At 38.6% G+C, this 14,246-nt stretch overlaps 1 protein-coding gene across 6 annotated transcripts in view; it reads left to right on the forward strand.

The window, feature by feature from the left end:
* diaph2 (diaphanous-related formin 2) overlaps positions 1 to 14,246 on the forward strand; it is a 763,661-nt gene that overhangs the window by 37,982 nt on the left and 711,433 nt on the right. For 5 of the 6 annotated variants that reach the window (XM_056472168.1, XM_056472167.1, XM_056472172.1 and 2 more), the window contains 2 exons: positions 3,862 to 3,966; positions 12,028 to 12,048. In XM_056472168.1, coding sequence (XP_056328143.1) covers positions 3,862 to 3,966; positions 12,028 to 12,048 — 126 coding nt within the window. The remainder of the gene's footprint in view (positions 1 to 3,861; positions 3,967 to 12,027; positions 12,049 to 14,246) is intronic. The other variant, XM_056472169.1, reaches the window with a different exon arrangement.

The following is a 14,246-nucleotide window of genomic DNA, read 5'->3' on the forward strand; positions in this document are numbered from 1 at the left end:
ATTCGGGATGTGGTGGGTTTCTTAGGTTATTAAAGGGATTTTCTATCACTACTTGTTTAACCTGCATTAATGCATTCAGTGTAAGCTGCATGATTAATCATTAAAAAATTAGATCTCAACACCCACGCAACATAAATTATAAATGATGGGGATTTGCATATGTTTATTAATCCTTCGAATCGCTGCACTCAAATCTGTGTTTGAAAAATGCAAAAATCAAGAAAGAGATTCAGTCTTTAGTCTTTTGAGTTAGTTATGAAGTTAAAAACAAGAAAGTACTGGGAGAACAGTTTATAAGTTAGATAAAACCACTGATGTTTATGGTAAAGATTAAAATTACCGTCATATGCTCAAAAATGAAAGTTGTAGGCAGCAATTACATTATTTAACCAAAAGGTGGCCATTGAAAATATGCCACTGCAGGGCTCAAAATTGTGACCGTTTTGGTCGCATATGCGCCTGAAATTTAATCTATGCGACCTCATAATTTATTTGGGAGCATTTGTGCGACTGCATATAATGGTTGTAATGCGACCTGTTTTGATTTTTTTTCTAACGTGCTGAATCGCTCTTCCCTACCGCTATATTAGTTCATATTAGCTGTCAATCAATCAAGGCTTTCCGCTGTTAGATGTCAGGGAGCTTTTGTGACCATGGGAAATGCAAACGGTTGAAGAGTGAAAAGTACACAGGTTTGTAAACCCCACCTAAAGTTACAAATAATTGCGCTGATGATAGTGATCTTGTGGTGAATGTTGATCCACTAGCCGAGATCAATAGAGTGTTTTCAGAGAAGGTGCCTCTCGATGCGTTGCATTCACTGCATGTTCAGCGCAAAGGGCCGCCAAATGTAAAATCTAACACTGTACACGTCATAGCCAAAGAAGCTCGCCTTTAAATTAAATCTGCGGCTCATTACAAAGAACGGTATTGCGCCAGTGGTCATCGGGAGAATCCTGCTCTGCCCCGCTCCTATATTGGGCCGCGTGACTCGCCTGCTTTTTTCCACTAAAACAGAAAAATGAAAATCAGCTCATTACAAGACTGAGCATTTAAAATGACAAACCGAAACCAAAACTTTTAAAAAGTGGTAGAAGTGAGCCTCTTCCTTTCTTTCATCTATTCTTTGTTGATGTATATTATTTTTCTATTAGTTATCGTTGACTGCAGCTTTCAGCCGTGAATTGTATGATTCATTATAATCTAATGTTTGTTTTGTAGCAGAAATATTATTTGTTTATTAAATTGACATGCATATAAAAACAATAGTGCAAAATATATATTTCTTACTGCAATGCTTCATTTTTGTTTGATGCAAACCAGAAGTTTCTTGCAGTACCGTTTTTGCAATAAATGGAAAGCAAATTACATTTGTCTCCTCCCCTTTTTGGCTGATCCGAAAAATGGTCCGATCCATGACTAAAAAACCATAACGTGATGGGATTTGTGACCTGTTAAAGCACTAAGATTTCTTACGAAATCATTCTGGTCAACTTAAAATTGTGAATTATTTCCAAATAGAGCTATTCAACTCAAATCTTCATCTCATCTCAATCTGATGAAATTATATTTATATCGCAATATATATCACAGAAAAAACAAAACATCACAATGTCCGCTTTTTCGAATATTGTGCAGCCCTATATGTCGCACACCAATATCGATTAACATCATCAGTGTTAAGGCTAAATTTGAGGTCGTTCTTCAATATACATACTTGAAAGTACTGACCGAATGCAAATTAACAACTCCCTACACTCACACTTTAATGCTGGTGGGCAGATCTCTGAGATTGCAGTGCAGAGCATAGCACAGTGGTAGAAAAATAAGGGCACACTAATGTGGTCGGTCATCAAAGGGTTGTGGTAAACAGGGGAGCTTTTCTACAAATGATAGTCCATAGTCTTTGATGAAGGAAGTTAGGGGTCATGGCACTAAGCATATGATATACTCGCCTTAATGTGTGCACAAGGAGAGCGCTAGAGCCAGTGTTGCCCGTCCTTGCCATTGTGTGTGGATGCGCACAGCTGGACCCAAGGCCTGATAAAAATGCACAGTGGTAAATCCTTTCATGAGCTGGGTGACGGCGTGTTAAGACACGGGTGAGGGCTCTTAACGCGACTCTCGTGCTGAGAAACAGCGCTGGCAGGATGTGACATGCCAGTTCCTCCGGTTTGCATCATCATTCAGTCAGCCACAGCTATTCCTCCATTGCCATTAACATTCAGACAGAGAGAGAGAGAGCGAGAGAGAGAGAGAGAGAGAGCGAGAGAGAGAGAGAGTTGGCTGGTCCAGAGAAGGACTTTGGGATTGATGAGGTCGGACTGTTGCCCCTTGCAAATTCAATGAAGCTCTACTCTGGGAACATTTGGTCAGCACACTCAGATGCCATTTTTTCAGTCTCTATCTGTCTTGGGGGAGGTTGAGTGTAATGTACTTTTGCCTTCTGTACTTTAGTTATTTACTAAATGTGGCCAGATGCACTTAAAAATCAGTGGCGGCGTAATTATGACAGTCCTTTTCCTTTTCTTCCAGATTGAAGGAAAAATCTCCTCTCCTTGAACCTTTTTTTGGTCTTTCGTGTACGCCGCTGGACTCTCAAAAGTGCATTTGGCTTATTTTGATGTATAGCACTTTGACTAATAAGAGTTCTTCCGACTGTCCTTACAAACCTAAGCGGATTGCTTCTATTTTGGAAAATTCCTCAGAACCCCACCACAAAATAACCCAATTGACCAAGATCAAACATGAAAAATTATACCTTTTTTTCTCTCCAGGAGACTTGGCCCCTCTCCACAACAATTTTAAGTGAGAGATGGATCTACTGATCCCCATTTTCCCTAACACCCCTTTTCTGTGTCCTTGGGAGATCAGACTCCTCACATCCCATACACATCTGTATGCTCTTAGTTTTAATGCTCTGCATTGGTAGCTTCATTGTTCCCATGGATGACTTCATGAAGTTTAATAGTTTCAAGTTCAACTACTAAGCAACCGGTCTCGAACCGCAGCTGTAGAGGGGAAAAAGGCACTTATTTCTACCTTTGCATCAGTGGATCGGGCTGCTTCCGTTAAAGGATTCAATTATGGCAACGCTGGCCTTTGATTTAATAATTCCAAGCTTTGAGGACATAATTAATTATGATGGGTAAATCATACTGGAGAGCGGGAACTGGATTAAGGAGCCAATTAAGATGCCACATCAACAGGGCTCACTGATTCATTAAAGGCCTTGTTTTTACGTGAGGGGAAAGGAAAACGACAATGGCTTGATTTAACACTATTTAAATGCTCATCTTTTAAAAGATGTCCTTAACTTGATTGCTATTTCAAAGGGTCTGCTCTTAGCTACAGAATGCAAACTCACAGTTTTCAAAAGCTTTATTTTTAAGTGTTACACTCAATGCAAATAAATAAATATATATAGCTTGATGAAAAGTAGTAAAAATAGCTTTGAAATCAACAACCCTCACCTTTTCCTTCTTGAGCACTGTCTTTGTCAAGAAAGTTTTTCTTTTTTTGTGGCACCCACACACTCACCTCTTCTCATTTGAAAGCAACACACAATCTCTTTTCTCTTCACCAGAGGGCAGCATGGCTCCACAGAAACACAGTCAGGGTGGATGTCAGGAGAAAGGCTCTTTGTTGAGCACACGACATCTCCTTGACTTGTCATGGAATTGATAAACATATATCAAGGCTTCATTACAGAATATAACCTTCATTCTGCTAGGACAGCGTCCTTACTGTGGTCATAAATGTTAATGCAATTTTGCATCCCAAAAAGAAAAAGCTTGCTTATTTAAATGTTAAATGTGTTGCTTTTTAATACAATGTCATGTTTTTTATATTTGTGTACAGGAGGACATGAACTTAAACGAAGAGCGCAAGGCCCCCCTTCGAGGGAAGGACCTGAGCACCAAACGAGAGATGGTAGTCCAGTACATTTCTGCCACAGCCAAATCTGTAAGTGCACCACAACACTGGAGCGGCTAGTCTTAGAAAGAGGGAAACAGACAGAGGAGAGAGTGGGGATGAACCACATGACGAGACACTACGGAATAATGAGCTTAACCTGATCTGCTTTCTGCCTCTCTTGCTAAAGCCCCAAATCTTTGATTGCCGCCTCCTTTAGCTCTTTTTTTATTATTTATTCTTATTTATTTATTTTCAAAAATTTCCCCCATTTCACCTTTTTTTTTCCTTCCTCTGTGCTTATCGGGCTGCTTTTGTTGTATTGCACTCTCCAAAAGCTTCATATTGCCAGGGATCAAGTTTTCATTAGAATTTGGTACGCATCACTGTCTCTGCTCGGTAAGCTGAAACATGGCTCTTTCATCACCATAGATGAATAAAGTCTGGAACGCCACCGCCTCACAGGGTAATCCAAGGCTTTTGGGGGGCCAATTCTCTTCATTCACTTTATGAAGTAGGTCCTGCCGAGGTTAGACTCCTTGTAAACATAGAGTTCATCTCATACAGCTCCTCCGGCCAGCCTTCGGCGTCCGTTTTCATTAGCTTTCCTCTCGGCTATGATAATTAACCAGCATTATTAATAATGATGATAATCAGAGATGATTGAATTCTGCAGCAGGCTCATTGTCGGCCCTGTGAGCTGGCATGCATTGTGAAATATGATTCACATATTAGTATTGTAGTCTCAAAGCGGGAAGCGGGGAGGGGGGCTCCTGTCTCCCTGTACCCCTGTAGCCCCTCAGCACCACCAGAGGCACTCACCAGCAGCATGTCACTGTGGAGGCTGAACACGGCGCTCTGACAAGCAAGGAGGAGGTTGCAAACGTGTGCTCTGCATTCTAGGGAAGAGATGTGCTTTTATGTGATAAGAGATGTTTACCACAGGCACAACACACTTTTTCCCCTGTAATGCTAAAGTCTAGCACCTAGAGATCTCCTCCTCCTTCTCCTATTATAAACATTCAGCTGAAGCTACTAACCAAGCTGCATAGCCTATATCTGCATACTGCCAATTTTGTGGGAGTACTGCAGATATTACAGGGATAGTTCACCGCAAAATGAAAATTCTGTCATCATTTACTCACTCTCTACTTGTTTCAAACCTTTTGAACACAAGAAAGATATATTTTTTAAATTGTGAAAACCTGTAACATTGACTAATTTGTCTTTCCTACTATGGAAGTCAATGGTTACAGGTTTTCAATTTTCTTCACAATATCTTATTTTGTGTTTGATGGAAGAAAGAAACTCATAAAGGTTTGGAACCACTTGAGGGTGGGTAAATTTTCAAATTATTATTATTTTTGGTGAACTATCCTTTAATGCCTTGCACAAATTGCTAGTGATTTTTATTATATTGTTGAGTGACAGTGTTTTAGGGATGCAACGATTAACCGATTTTACTATTAACTGTGTTTTAATTAGTCACGGTTAATTAATCGTAAAGGCTTCTCAACACCAGGTTTCTGGTGGCATGACATGGTACGACACGCTCTTGCTTTCCAGTCCCACCTAGTTGAAAGAATGCCGCGAGTGCACTGCTAATCATGTGACAAGAACTAGACCGATCAGCTTCATACTTTGTATGGAATGTACACATTTCTACTCCAAAGAGAAAAAAAAATACAGCATGAAAATACCAAACAATTTTGTAATATAGTTGATCAAAAGTGCCTTTCAGACAGAGGTTCAGCAGCCTTTCGCAGGGAAATACTTAGCTAATATGTAGCTTTGATTTACATTAGACAAATACAATTTTTTCATTTATTCTTATTGTTATTTATTTACATTTATTTATTCATTGTTCTGTCATTTATTTTTAGTGTACAGTTATTACTTGTGTTTAAATGCCCAAAAACTTTTTTCACTTATTTTTAAGTCCAAAGAGAAATGGACTATTGTTTGTGCTTTTATTATTATGTTGTGCCGTATTACTTGGTTACTGAGCAGCAAGAAAAAACACCCTAAAATATAAGGAGCTTTCAAGAAATTTACCAAACTAGTGTTTTGAAATGAATGAATGCATAGTAATCGGACTAACCGTAAAAAAATGTGATTATTCCTCAGACTATAATCGTAACCAAAATCTATAATCTTTGCATCCCTACATTGTTCACCCGTTTAAAGTATTTTGACATTTTTGAGTGGAACTTCAAGAAAATTATCATTCAGGGTTTCAACCGTCATGTAAAAATATTAATTATAAAGATTTGTCTTTATTAAAAAAAATTAAAGACTACCTGAAAATTCAGTTTCTCTGGATTTATTGGTTTTATTAGGTATGGCTAAAATGTTTAGGTTAGAGTAAAATGTCAACATTTGTTTTAATATATAAAGAACTTCCTTCATAAATTGTCATCAGTTTACTTAATAAAACAAAGATGCATTTCACTAATTTCAGTCGCATAACTACAAATCAAATTGCAGAGCATTTTCAAGAAGTCTAAAAGATAAAAATTGTATTGCAGTAAAACAGTGACAACCTTTTGCTGAAAGACATACTTTTTCTTTTTTTCCACCCCAGAATAAATCACACTCATGAATTGTGCAGAAATAAACCTGGAACAGTTATTGAGAAAGCAAACAGGTCGATTTGGATTGCATGTTGACTTTAATAATGTTCTTAATTTTCACAGCTGTCGGAAGCATGAGATGATGGCATTTTTTTTTCTCTCTCACTTCACTAATTTGTAACCAAAGCCTTCAAATTCTGCATTCTTCCCAGAAATCACTCAGACTCATCATGCAGTTTCTTTGTATGTCTTATAGCTACCAAGAGTGTTACAGACTAATGCTTGCACACACACGCTGACACCATCCAGAAAAGAAAGTGGCACCTGTGCTGTCTGTCTTGGGCTGCACTGGGTCAGTGTCCTCTCTTTGCTTGGTGAGTGGGAGTAATTAAGTGGTGGTCTGGCGGTAGAGGAGGCCCGTGGTCTCCGCTTGAGCCGCTGCAGGTGTAATTTAGCAGGGGTGAGCCAGGCCAAGAGCAGACAGCATGGAGACGGCCTCTGCACACCTCCGCATTAATAACCCAAACCCGTCTAAATAAAAGAAGGGAGAGCGGAGTCCATCCATCCCACTTAATCTGCAGCTATCTCCTCGTGTGTGCCGATCTGCCTACAGTAGATTGTGTTTCGGCACACAGCTTTACAGAGCAAATATTAGTGGGAAAACAAACCCATCCGATCCACTCCTGTCGCAGCCTGCCTGCCTGCCTGTCTGTGTGCGGCAGACTCCCACAGCTCCAGCCTGGCAGGAGGGCAGTGCAATGAAATAAAAGAAGGACGGAAGAATAGAGAAGTTTCGCACCGGCGATGTCTGTCTGCTTTGATAGCTTCGATATTACTGCTTGTCTGACAGAAACTTACAGCTCCCGTGGTTCACAGCTCATTTCATTATTTACAGCCAACACCTTTTTTTCCCCTGACACATTTATGCATGCTTTCATTATATTACATGGTCACACTTTTTTTGTTTGTTTGTTCACACTGAACATTTCTGAACAGCTATTTGCCAAAGAAAGTAATGTATAATATAAATATTTAATACTATAATTATCATTAAGTCCTTTGCATTCTTGTTTTTTTTTATTTGGAGACACGAGCACATTCTTTCCTAAGGCAGCCACTTGAATCTTTTAGCATGCACTTGCTACACTTTCCAGGGGGTCTCAGTAGGAGGCTTTAAAATGAAGGCACCGCTAACTATTATGTGTTATAAGGGAATGGTCCTTTTGCATTTATATAGCTTTACTTTACTTTCCTCATAGAAATGCACAGTTGTTGTTTTATGATTTAAATTAAAGCATTTAAAATATGTCTTTTTCTCACAATGCTATATGACATTAAAATATGTTCATATATTCGACAAAAATATTAACTTTTTTCCAGTGATCATGTTTAATTGGTTAATATAAGGTTAAGATTTTAAGAATTATGGATATGTAAAGTTTTAAATAGGACACACTGGGGAAAATAATTGTTGTGTGGAATATATAAATATTAGGGCTGCACAATATATCATTTCTGCATCGATATCGCAATGTGTAAATCTGCAGTAGTCACATCGCAGGATCTCAAGAGATTTCAAGTAAATTTAAACCAATTGGACATAAGACATTGTAAAGATTTTTTCTGCGTTACCAATTAGATTAGATTCAAATGATTGGGTTTAAATGTTTAGAAATTGTAATTTTAAAATATACATTTTATAACATTTAAAGAAAAATATATGAATTATATATTTATATAGAAAAGACACTGTTAAATTTCTACATATCAATACTGTTAGACTCCACCAAAAACCACCAAAGTGTTTTTTTTTTTCATTTTTATCTTTCTTCCATTGCATTCAGTTGTGCTTTAAATGATATTATTTTGTGTATTTGTGTATAATTTTGTATGTTTTATGCAGAGGCACTCCCCTACAAAATCTTCACAATCAATCTAAAACTGTGAGTTTTTTTCAAAATAGTCATCTTGTGAAATTATATTCATATCGCAATATATATAGCAGAAAAACAAAGTATCGTAATTTCACTTTTTAACAATATCGTGCAGCCCTAGGCAATACCATCAATAATCTGGGGAAATAAAGGAGCTATGATATAGCATCTTGTACTATACTGTAAGCAAAGCAGTTCATTGCTTATTCATTTATTTGCAGAAAGAAAATCTAATTTTACAAAAACTTGAAGAATACACCACTAGGAGTGCAATGGATCACAAGATTCATGGTTCGGATCATACTGTTTTTTAATTAATTGGACCTGTTACACTACATGTGTAATTAGGAGTGCATATTTCATTGTCATCTATGATAAATGATTAGATTATTCACAATCTATGCTGAAGCACTATATACCACTCATGCTGAATTAAAGCCACTGTGCATCAGTTTTCAACAGAATCATTTAAGTGAAAAAAAGATCTGCATTTAAAGTAAAATTACAGTAAAATATTATTTTAATTCAATATAAATATTGAATTGAATATGGAAGCTGGTAAAATTTGTTCAGCAACTACTGAGAGCATAGTATATTACTGTACGCAGTAAACACTCACAGTTCACTTTCAAAGATAACAACGGTGCCATTAAGCAAAAGGGTTTAAACCAGACATGCCCAAACTAGGGCCCACGGGCCACAGTTGGCTCACAGTAACCTTTGATTTGGCCCGCCATCCTATCTGAAAAGAGAGGAATAGGCTAATGATGGCCATGGTTTAGAGCAGTGGTGATCAACACTGTTCTTGGAGATCTACCTTCCTGCAGATTTCAGCTCCAACCCTGTTCAAACACACCTGAACCAAATAAATAAGACATGAACAGCAGTTGATAATTAAGTTTAAATGTACATATCACCCGACGCACAGAGGACAAATCAAGGCAAAGGCAGATTCTGCTTGACTAGTATATTCATCATTGAACTCCACTGTTATAAATGTGATTGTTTATGTTTTTATTGCAATAAGTTATCATTTTAAATGTTATACTGCATTAGTTAATATGATTTAAAGTAATGTTTTCTTTTTACTTTTAAGTCTTATGAGATAAATTACCCATGGCAACTTTAATGTAATATACAGTAGCTTGGTATATTTACCTTCAGCCCACGGCTCTCAGTGAAATTTGGCTTTTGGTCATTTATATGACGTTTGGGCATCCCCTGGTTTAAACTAAACCCACAACTACTGTTTTAAATATTAGATGTAAACAAATAAATAAATAATTATAAGTTTAGGTTAAAAACAGTATCACCTAAACAATATTGGAGTATTCACCTATATAATTTTTTTCCTAGTAAATATCTGTTAAGACTAGTTAGCCTCTCATTCAGCATGATTGTTGAAGCTCGCACAAACTTTTCTTTTTTTGTGACTAACTGTTTTTAAAAATAAAATCTCAATTTCTACAATATTTGACCATAAATAGTAAATGGTATAGTAAATGTATGGAATTAATTTGGACATAATTAGCATGGAATTAAAACAGCATTTTTTTTATGGAGCCATTTTAAGAATCATTTATCTTTTATAATTTTTCTTTATATAAAAAGGATTAACATTTTTTGGTGCATGTAGCTGGGAGTATAGAACATATAGCCACAGCTGTCAGCCACAGCGAAAACCAATGTCAACTCTACACTTTACACACGTCCTTGACCATTACATTTTCAAAAAAACCTTATCTCTTTCAGTCTCACATAGGTGTGTCTTTGTCCTCTTGAGTGCCAAAGTATGTCTACAACTAACACCATCATTCATCTCAAACTCTGCCGTTGTCTTGAAAAGCTCTGACTTTGCTTTCCTCTTTCGCTTTTTTAATGAAATGACTCATGAAAGGAATAGAATGTGTCTAGGCGGGGTCTTTGAGGGGAAAGGAAACAATGTCTTGCCAATGATGTTCATGTGAACATTGTCAATATTGTGGTACTGCACAGACACTGAAACTCAATTACAGGATAAGTCGTTGTAATCATTTATGACAGTTCCTGAGAGATGATCTGATCCTGTCTTGGATGCAGAAGCTAATAAATAAATAAATGAATAAATTTGTATCATTTGATGGTCATGAGATGTGCAGGGACGAGGATATAAATATCCATCTCCTGATAAGATGACATGTCTTCTGAAGTTTGTTTACAGGAGCTACTTCATAATAGAGCTCCTAATAATTAGCATATTACATGACTGCCTGATTCGGCATTACAACAATTACCATCATCCGTTTTTTTCCTACTCTTCATGCTTCTCAGGATTTGACAGCATTAATACCACAGTAAAGTGACAATGAGGTGTTGTTTTGTGAAATTTGTGTAAATTGATGTTAGCAGCAGCTTTTCCCCTCAGGCTCCTCCCTGACAGTTCTTCATGTGGTTTCAAGATAATGTCTGTTCTTTTGATCAGGCTGCAATAAAAATACAACCTTCATCAAACACGGCACAGTGCTAACAATATTTGGCAGCTATCCAGCACGTCTGGTGATAGCAGAAGCAGGTGACTTTTTGTTTTGGGTCAAAATCCAGTCCCTTAACTATTCATCTCAGCGTATTTGGCAGGAATGCGCAAAGTTGGACTGGAAAGTAGCGCTCTGTTGATCAAGAGGTTATGCTGTTAAATTGCCTTTATTATAGTCATAAACCCTCACTTAAAAATGGGATCGTGGGAGTTTGTTAAAAACAAAGGACAGCTTTGTTAAAAGAAAAAGATCCGATTTAGAAACTACCGCCCTCGCCTTTGTATAGCTGAAAAAGTGAGAAGAGTGATAAATCTAGTTCAGAATTCTGCTCTCAAGAAAAGTTCTGCTAGATATTCAGCCTAGTAATTGGCATTATGGCTTGGCCAAGAAGAAAACATGCTGACTTCATCGAGCTTTGAGCTTTGATGTATAATTTGACAGCGGATAGAAACTACCAGTGACATTTGATTGATTTTTGGCCTATAGAGACATTTTATAGGCCATCTGCTCATGAATAAAATACCACATTGGGGTTAATTTAGTAAAAATCTAGTAGATTCTTGGAAATTTTCACTGAGTGCCGATCCCCTCTGGAATTTTGCATTGCCTGTCAAAAAATCTCTTTAATATTGAAACCGCTTGTCATGAAGCAAAGATTTGCGGCTTGGAAACAATAGATTGAGGCTGCATGTTGTTTCATATACTTTAAAGCATGACATTTTCCATCAATCATTTCACCAGACGTCTCTTTATTTCTGGGCAGTCATCATGTAAAGCCAACGAGCAACCAGAGAGTTGCTTTTAAAAACTCAATCGGCGATCAATTCATTGTGATCCTCTAATTCTAAGCAGTCATCAGAACGGCAGACATTGTCTTTAGTGTCCGTCTAAACCCTCTCTCTCCACCCTGTTAAGTTGTGTGTAACTCTCAGCTGAGTAGGCAGTGCAGCAGAGAGGGCCAGTGTGCCAGTGATTTAAGTTTAAGCTCTAATACTACTGCAGGATAGTACCGGAGAGATTCTGGCCTACTAATGATTGTGCTGTTTGTGTCTTTTTGCACATTAACTTCCCTCCGCTGACCGCTGCATGCAGATAACTGGGAGCAAAGTTGCGGTAAGTAGCACAATTATTTATTCGCTTTTTGTATGGTTGTCTTGCAATATCTCTGTGTCTTTGCGTTTCTTTCTCTTCCCTCTTTTTAAAATATCTACAGAAGTAATTTCTATGGCTTTCAATTTCAATTTGGTTTTCAGCATTAGTTTAGTTTATTGGCTATAATTTGAAATTGTTCTGCCTTTTTCCCCTCTTCTCCCAATCCCTGCATGTAAATTGCACATTTGGAAATATGAGTGATTTCTCAATTGTTCTCTCGGAGAACAAACTAGGACCGTTTTTTGTGTTAGTTTAAGCAGTTCTTCTTTGAAATGGATCACTGCCTAACACATATTAGCATTTAAATATTGTAACACCAAGGATGAGCAATAGTTTTTAGGCAAATAATCATAATCTGTGATCTAATCTGTTTATTCTAATGTTCTGTATCTAAATGGGTTTCATTGTGTTCATTCTTCCCCCCAGACAGCGTACTGAGAATGTATCACTTAATTAGATTTTCCCACACACACATTCTGAGTTGATTGAACAGCGGAAAAGATATTGAATGCGTCCCCCCCCCCCATCCTATAAATACGCTCCATTTTGCGGTGGGACGTTCGGCACAAGCCATTTGCAAAGCCATGTCTTTGTCCCAGTCACATTACAGCATGTCACTATTGTTTCTGAAATGTTCATAGCTGCTCATGTTGTTATTGTCACTTACTTTTGCCCCTCGCCCCCCACTTTCTCAAAAATGACGGTAATAATCTTTATAAATATATACTGTCGGGGAGATGGCAATGTTTCCTCATTTCACAGCTCTGTAATGCGGTAATTGCAGACTGGCTTCTACTATTCCTCACGTAGTGCGGTCCCATTGCCCATATGAGGCTGCTTGTTATTTGTTTTATTTTATTTATTTAGAGGGGCTCCGTTATTGCCTCCGCAAGTGTCACTTGTCATTTAAAATGCTGTTTTATTGTGTTGCCGGAGCTATGAGAGAAGCCCGTAGATGTACGTGAGGAAGCTTGAAGATAAGGAAGCACAGGTAAATGTTGTTATTTACAATACAGCAATAAGCTGCTGCTGCTGCAACAGACCCATTTATTTTTGTAGCGAGATGGCCCACTCAATCAATGCTCTCACGCTGGTTGGCGAAGAATTTCGTGCCGAGCGATTTTTCCTATAACCTGTCAGCAATAAAATGTGCTCGATTTTGAAGCATGTGGAAGTACATTTGAATGTTGCATTGCATCTCCGACCAGAGTTTGAAAGTTACTCTGGGAGCGTCTCTATCGAAGAACTGTCTGACTGTGCGCACCACGAGCAAGTCTTCTCGTTTAGAAGTTTCTCACAGTTCAGAGGTTGCTGTACTTCCTGCCTTTTCGTCTGGCTTCTCTGTGCACTTCCTGCAGAGGGGAGAGTATGAGGGCTGGTGGGGAGCCTGTCAGCTCTTTCATTCTCCTTGTTTCTGTTTCTCTCTTTCCCAATATCCCACCTTTATTGGGTTTTATTGTGGAAACTACGTTCAGCGTGGCCCTCTCGCTGAGCAGATTGCTGTTTCCACGCTGTCAATGTGGTTTGGAGGCAGACCGACCTGCTTGAGCCACATCTCCCTCAGGGATGAAATCTCTCCGGCGCACCGTCTCGCCGGGCTCAAATTCGCCGGTCAGCGTGTCCACATACTGCTGAGTCACATGCACTTCGGTGGTTTATATCAGTGCAGATGATGGTGACCCAAGGGGGCATACAGCGCACTTGCTGCCTCTCCATGGTGTTCGATTGATCAGAGATGCTGGTGTCTTGATTGTCAGGCTAAGAATGATAGATCGCGTGTTGAAATGCCCACGTTTTTGATGAACCCCCCTGCGACAGAATGGAAGACCTCGACTCCCCGTTGCTTCAATAAAACACGAAAACCCAATCGCTGCTTGGCCTGAAGTCTGTTCCACCATTACCTGTTAAGGTCACATGACTTGACCTGTAAAGCCTCTCTAGACCTCAGGAGGAGATCAATAATCACAGAGTCAGCCCAGCAGTTAGGAAAGACTGCCTGTTTCCACAGAAACATGGCAGCACATACTGAGTTGAGGAAGAGAGGAACCACTGAGACCTCGGGGACTGGAGTCTGCTAGGGCTGTTAGAGTTCAGCTGCTCTCCGAGAATGCCTTGCATTGTCGGCGAGAGAATAATGGACAAAGCGTGTATTTTAGAAA

The sequence above is a fragment of the Danio aesculapii genome, chromosome 14 (assembly GCF_903798145.1).
Source record: "Danio aesculapii chromosome 14, fDanAes4.1, whole genome shotgun sequence".
NCBI lineage: Eukaryota > Metazoa > Chordata > Actinopteri > Cypriniformes > Danionidae > Danio > Danio aesculapii.